The 7522-nt window shown below is 46.2% G+C and overlaps 1 protein-coding gene across 1 annotated transcript; it reads left to right on the top strand.

Moving 5' to 3' along the window:
- The first annotated feature begins 4406 nt into the window (after nucleotides 1-4406).
- LOC136776485 (uncharacterized) lies at nucleotides 4407-6644 on the top strand. The gene has a single exon (XM_066732028.1). It carries the CDS (start codon nucleotides 4407-4409, stop codon nucleotides 6642-6644), a length of 2238 nt encoding a protein of 745 aa, XP_066588125.1.
- Nucleotides 6645-7522: the final 878 nt, after the last annotated feature.

The following is a 7522-nucleotide window of genomic DNA, read 5'->3' as shown; positions in this document are numbered from 1 at the left end:
CGAGACCAATTCCTTATTAAACTCCCATTCCCTACTAACTGCTCTCCTCTTTTCCCTTTCCGCTCCCCGATCTGCAACCCGTTTAATGCCAGACATATGTTCATTCCTCACACATTCTTTCAGTCCATACAATAGTAATTTCAGGCACTCGAGGTGCTGCTTCAACACAATCTTAAAGGTTGTCTAGCAACCGCGTCAAAGAAGGAAAGAAGAGTCGCCGCTATACATTAGGCTCCATTCTTCCTACTGAATTATCTCACTCAGCCCCAAAACAATACTTTGGGACGGGAGGCCCTAAAAACCCCGTCACAACTCCCCCTTCCTTCCCCAAGGGTACCTCATTACACCCTTGATATATCACGAATTCGGATGCACGTTGGTGCTTCAACAGGTCAACATCAGTATAGGGTTCTAGATCTTCTCCCTCCGCAGGGGACCTATCTCTCCTCCTTCGAGACCGGGCTTCCCTCGATAGGGGAGGTTCTCACTCTTCTATTACATTAGTTTCTCCCAAGTTGGGGACCCTTAAGACTAAGACCTATTCTCCCTCCCTTACTAGGGGACTTAATTCCCTCTTGGCGAGGACTCCAGAACCTAGCTTCCCTCGGTAGGGGAGGTTCTTATACTCCGTTTACATGAATTCTACCCAAGGTGGGGATACTTAACAACTAATAAATAAACAAATGAATTCAGCCCGAGTTGGGGATCATTCATTTGGTTACATATAATTAATCGTCTTACATCACTAATTCGCCCACCTGGGTGTGGGGAAGCTAATACTAATAACACAGTTTGCACCCGATGCGGGGATCTTTATATTACAAGGTTTCTTATTTTCTAGCGTCGGCTGCTCTGGGGCAGTTTAAAAACGTATAGCCCCGGGCCAGGCACAGAAAACAGCGGGGCCTTCCCCTGGTTACTCGACGGACGGGGGGCAAGCCATTCTCTCCCTCCACCTGGTAGTAGTGAATCCTACGTTCTACTATGTTAGGCTCTCCCTCTCGCCGAGTGTACTGGCGTGCGCTTTTATAACAGTGAGCCCCGTCAGGCAAATTTCACCGAGTGACGGTAATCAGCACAGGCGGATCGGTGTCAGATGGTCCTGGATTTCCAGTCGGTATTCCACCCGGTCGGGTCGAGGAGGTGGATGGGGCGTCCTCGCTATCTCTATACTGCCCAGGATTGGTACTGAGGCCCGAAGGTCCTGGGGTAGCCAGCAGCAGGTCCTCCTGTCTCTCCCCCTGCCGTAACTCCTCTTCGCCCAGCGCCTGGACGGCTCCTTCCCCATAGTGGCTTGCCATAACGGGAGTCGGCAGATTGACCTGTATGCCGACGTCCTCCGTGGGGACGTGGGACAGTCCCTTTGCTTCTTCCTCCGTTTGGACTCCCTTACTGCGGAAAATGCCTTCCTCCGTTTCAACTCTAGCTGAGTCGGTTTGCATGGCCTGGTCCACCTGTCCCACTTGTATGGAGACCAAAGGAGAAAATTCCCGTACTGGGTCGGTGTTCTCCCTCAACAGCCGGTTCAAACTGTCAGCGACTCGTTCTCGCAGACTGGGGTACCTTTTACACCACTTATCGATCTTCCCTAAGAACGGCCACAAGGGTCTACTCGGGTCCGTACCATCAGGGTCTGGAGGTTCACCTTCAAAATCGACCTCGTCGTCGCTGCTGCCTACGACTTCGGGGTGGATTGTCTCCGTGTCGCTTTCCTCAGTTGAGAGGTCTATCACCTCGAAGTCTTTAATTTCATCCGGGGTGGCTGCCTTGGCCTGGGTTTTCGGCCGACGTAATGGAACGTCCGGTGTGTCGTCTGGCGGTATTCGGAAGTGGTTGCCCTTAAACATTTCGGCAGTTATCGGTGATCCTTTGTTTTATCTTCGTCCGGAGTAAATCACAATTATATGCCCTTCTAAAGGAGACGCCGTCCCAGTAGGAGCTGGGGATTCGGGTTTCTTCCGCCCGATACGGGGATTATCACCGTTAACTCGGTCTAGGTCTTCTCCCGGGTCCTTGGGTTCGGGGATAGGTTAGCTGGAAAGTAGGCTTTCAGGTAAGTTAAGTGAGATTTAAAACGTTTATTTGAAGCGATATCCTCCAACTCATAGATTACTGGGGAGATGACTCTATGTACCCGGTAGGGCCCCTGATACTTTGGTACGAGCTTTGCGGAAAAATTCTTGACACCGGACGATAGGCAATGGGCTCGAGACAAAACGAGATCCCCCTCCCGGAAGTTGACATCGCGTCGACCCATATTATAATGTTGGGAGTGCTTATTATACGCTTGATCTAGTTTCTTAACTACCCATTCCTGTACAGCTTGTAGCCTTGACATTCGTTTACTCCAATCTTCGTCTTGCTCTAAGGGGATATCAACGCCCTGATGTTTTCGGAAACGCTCAATCGGGGATAACTCGCGCCCGAGGTTGAGGAAGGCCGGACTGAAACCTAACGTCGTATGTCGGGCGGTATTAAACGCGAATCGAAACTCGGCGAGGTGTGAATCCCACTCCCTGTGATTCTCATTCAGAAACGCCACAATCATTGTCTTCACCACCCGATTCACTCTTTCGACCGGGTTGGCTTGGGGATGGTATGGCGGCGTTGTCGCGTGATATATGTGGAAATCCCTACAGAGCTCGGTGATTACGCGATTAATAAATTCGGTGCCATTATCAGTGAGTAGGACACTCGGGGTCCCCCACCGTGTAAGCACTAGTTCTTGGAAAGATTCACTGATCTTGGGCCCCGTGGCTCGTCGCAGGGCGCGTAATTCCACCTATTTGGTGAAGTAATCTTGAAACACGATGAATTATGCGAATCCTTGTTTACTCGGTGGGAACGGTCCCATTATGTCGGCGGCTACGTAGTCCCACGGCTTTTCCACCACTCTGCGTCCCATCATTCCCGCCGGCGCCTTCGCCTCGACTTTCGTTCTCTGGCATACATCACATCTGGTGACGTAATTATGTACGTCTTTATACATCCGCGGCCAGAAATACTGCGTGCCCATACGGCGATACGTTTTGTCTATACCCAAGTGAACCGCTTGAGGCTCGCCATGACATTCTCGAAGTACCCGTGCTTGCCATCGCAACGGTACGACCAACTTCCACGCGTCGAGATCGGTTAAATCGGGTTCACAGTCCCTAGATGGACGACGCACGAAAAGTCGACCCTGTCGCACTTTCCAGTCCCGATATTTCTGAGGTTCCTTCGCCACGGCGGTACACTTCCGGGTGTACCAGTCGTCATTTGAGTCAGCGAAGTCACATTCGTCCATTACCTTTCGATCGTTGGTGACGGTTAGGAGGTAATCGACCCCTGTATTCTGGGGAATTCCCTCAACTAACGTCTCTCCCTCTTCTTCGTACATTCGCGACAAGGCGTCTGGTACGTGATGGAGCGCTCCCTTACGGTGGATTATGTTAAAATCATATTCCAGTAATTCCAGCGCCCAACGCGCCAAACGTCCCGTTGGATTTTTGACGTTGTGCAACCAGCGTAGGCTGCTATGATCCGTAACCACGGTAAAGTGTGTGCCTTCCAAATATGCTCGGAACTTCTTTATGTACCAGATGACCGCTAGGCATTCTAGTTCCGTCGTGGTGTAGTTTCGCTCCGCATCATTCAGGGAACGACTCGCGTACGCGATTACCTGCTCCTGACCCTCTGTAGCTTGGGTTAATACCGAGCCCAACCCAATCGTACTGGCGTCCGTCTGTAGGGTGAATGGAATCTCAAAGTTGGGACACGCTAACGTAGGAGCGACAGTGAGATGGTGGCACAAATCGCGAAAAGCTTCCTCCTGTTCTATTTCCCACCTCCAGGGCTGATTTTTCCTAAGGAGTCGATTGATCGGCTCGCTTTTAGTGGCGAAGTTCGGAATAAACCTTCTATACCAGGATGTCATGCCCATGAACCTTCTAACATGTTTTAGATTTTTCGGAGGAGGATAGTCCAAAATAGGGGCAATTTTCTCTGGATCCATTCTAAGACCGTGCCGGTCCACGAGGAAACCCAAGTATCGTACTTGCGACTTGCAGAACTCGCTCTTATCGGGATTTATACGTAAGCCTGCTCCTGCGACTCGATCGAAAACCAACTTTAACCATTATAAATGATCTGGAAAATTCTCGGTTATGACAATAATATCGTCCAAGTAGGCGAAAGCGTGAGGCTCTAATTCGGGGCCGATCAGTTTATCTAGCAAACGTTGGAATGTAGCTGGGGCACCCGTAAGTCCGAATGGCATGCGAAGGAAGTGGAATAGTCCGCGGCCTGGGACGGTAAAAGCCGTAACTTCGCGACTGGCCCTCTCCATAGGAATTTGGAAATAAGCCTGGCTAAGATCAATCGCGGAGATGTAACGAGCCGCTCGTAACTTTTCCAGAATGCTTTGCATGTACGGTAGGGGATACGCGTCCTTTTTTGAGACTGCATTAACTCGTCTGAACAAAAATCGTATGCAATGGTGGGCGGAATCGCTCAATCTTTTTCCCCCTTCGCAGTATGGTTTTCGCAGTGGAAGGTCTTGCTCTGACAACCTAGCCAGTCTCTCTCTAACGGTAGAACATTCCTTATTTTTAGGACATGACGTTTTGGCTTGTTTCCTGGATGTCAAAGGCGCATTCGATAATGTTAAAGGTGACCTTCTTATTGACAAACTAAAATCTCTTGATTTTTCCAATAATATTATCCAATTTGTTTGGTTTCTTCTTCAAGAAAGATCAGTCACCTATCAAATAAATCCACAATGCTCCTACAACAGGAAAGTATCTAAGGGTCTTCCACAAGGGGGGGTTCTTAGCCCACTACTGTATCTAATATACGTCTCACACATAGCTTCAAATTTAGACAATCGCTTAAAAATTTCTCAATTCGCAGATGACATCGCGGTTTTCCTTCCCGTTTCCACACCACTCGCCTCGAAAAAAATACTTGAATCTTCAATTAATTCCATTAAATCCAAATTACACCATCTCGGCCTTTCACTTTCTCCTTCCAAATGCGTCTTAATGCACTTTAATAGGAAAAATATTCTCCCAGGTACATGCTCCATCGTAGTTGATGGTCATAAAATACTCTCCAAAGAATATGTAAAATTCCTGGGAATAATCTTTGAGTACCGTCTCAATTTTGCAGCTCACATAGACACAGTGAGAAAAAAATGTCTCAAAAGACTCAACATACTCAAATTCGTGAGTGGTATTAGATGGGGGGCAGAACCTAACACTCTTTTGATTTTATACAAAAACCTTATTCGGTCCATTATCGAATACAACAGCTTCATCTTCCTTCCTAAGAAAAATCAAAATGCTATTATAATTGAGAGAATTCAATACGCAGCTATAAGAACAGCTCTCTCATACAGAGTCTCCACTCCAACCAACATTCTTCTAGACGAAGCCAAATGCTCTTCTATCTACCAACGCTCAATACTTCTAGGTTGCAAATTCCTCGCTCGCTGCTACTCTAACAGTTCGTCTTCATTTACCACGCTATTAAAAACTTTGAGATCAGAAGTGGGCTGGGACACCTTCCTGCAAAAATCAGCCACTATTCTCCCTAAATGCATTGAACTAGTTACTCCCTATACCCATATTATTAAAACAAACAACAAAGTGTGCCCTTATCTCTTCCCATACGAAGCTCTATCATTACCAATTGCCTTTAATTCTACTTTTGGTCTCTTGCTCAAAAACTCAAATTCTCCTAATGAAGACTTTTTAGCATTTCAGCAATCCCTCCCAAGTAATTCCACATCCTTCTTCACAGACGGTAGTAAAATTCACTCTTCTGATCATGTAGGAGCTGCTTATTTTGCCCCAGAGCTCAACATCTCTTTAAAAATCGGTCTCGACAAACATATGTCATCCTTTACAGCAGAGTGCATTGCAATAAAGTTAGCATTAGAATCAGCAATCGACAATAAGTGTGAAGAAGTATACATCTTCTCTGACTGCCTCAGTGCTTTGCAGGCTATGTCCAACTCCACATTTGCTTCCGGAACTAATATATATATTCTTAAATGCAAATTTTTGGCCTTCAAAATCCGGTCGCTTGGTCATAATCTCAATCTTATTTGGATTCCGGCTCACCGAGGTATCGCCTATAATGCAATATCAGACGCCTTGGCCAAACCCTCCCCGGATTTAAAAAAGGAAGATTTCAATACTTATCCAGTTCCAGTTAGTGATCTTGTCACCACTTTTAAAAGATATTCAATTCAAAATAACCTCAAAGAACTGATAGAACAATCCAAATACAAAGGTAAACACTTTTTCAAATTCTTTCGTTCAAATGGACAACAGCCATGGTTTGTACATAAAAATCTTTCCAGGGACCTAATTTCCTTTATCAACAGATCTCGCTCTAATCACTACCACTTAGCTTTCTCATTGCACAGAGTCAAGATCACCAACGACCCATCCTGCACGTGTGGTAGCTCAGAGCAAGACCTAAATCACTGCATATGGCAATGCCCAATTTTGGACGAAGGTAGAGATGAAATGATTGCTTCTCTCTGCGCTAAAAAGCTTTTTCCTCCTTACTCAATTGAAAACTTCCTCTACAAACCATATGTCACCCCTCTAAAAATCATATTCAAATTTCTAAAGTCTCACCAAATTTTTCCATAACCTAGACAATTTATAAGTCAAGTTAGTCAATCAACTAAATCCATCCCAACCCAACTCGACTAACTCAAATTATAAGTCCCTCGTAAGTAACTAATTAAGCTTGTACATAATTAAATTAAATTGTAATTACAAAAACATATAAAATGTATAAAACTAAAAAGTTATAAATTCATAATCATTGTATCTATGTATCTCAGCTGATGGCTCAGTTTAAAGCCTAGCAGCGTAAATAAATAAATAAAAAAAAAAAAAAAAAAAACTCGTCTGAAATCTAAGCAAAAACGATAAGATTTGTCGGCTTTACGGACCATAACGATTGGTGATGACCACTCACTATTCGAGGGCTCAATAATTCCTTCTGCCAATAATCGGTCTACCTCCTTATAAATAGCCTGCAGGGCACTCGGCGAAACCGGGTAATATCGTTGTTTAATCGCGGTGGCTTCACCTACGTCTATTCGATGGGTGGCGAGGTCAGTAACACCCGGGGCAGCTAACAATCGCGGCCGTTCCGCTTCCAAAAACGCTTCTAGGATCCGTTCCTCATCCGAATTTAGTTCGCTAAGTCCCAGACACACCTCCGAGTATCTTCCGCCGATGCCAGGAAGTCGTATTTCGCCTGCTACTTCGGTAAGAAAGACTGTTTCGCCCTGAATACGGGGATCGTCCCCAGAAATCACCTCCCTCTCTTCTTGAAGGGGAATCTCGCTATCGTTCTCGAGTACAAGTAACACCCGTATTCTCTCCTCCCAAGGCTCGACCAGTGGGGACTCGGGGATCTCCGCTTCCTCACCCTCAAAGGGGAAAATCCTGTCAGGTTGGGACTTAAACCACCAACGATGACTTGAAAAATCGACAACGATTCCGAAAGCACGGAG

This window comes from Prorops nasuta, unplaced genomic scaffold (assembly GCF_024137725.1).
Source record: "Prorops nasuta isolate Cenicafe-Biocafe unplaced genomic scaffold, Cenicafe_Pnas_1.2 PNAS00009, whole genome shotgun sequence".
In the NCBI taxonomy this organism is placed as follows: domain Eukaryota; kingdom Metazoa; phylum Arthropoda; class Insecta; order Hymenoptera; family Bethylidae; genus Prorops; species Prorops nasuta.
Note: the sequence above shows the minus strand (reverse complement) of the source record. Positions and strands in the feature narration are given on the sequence as shown.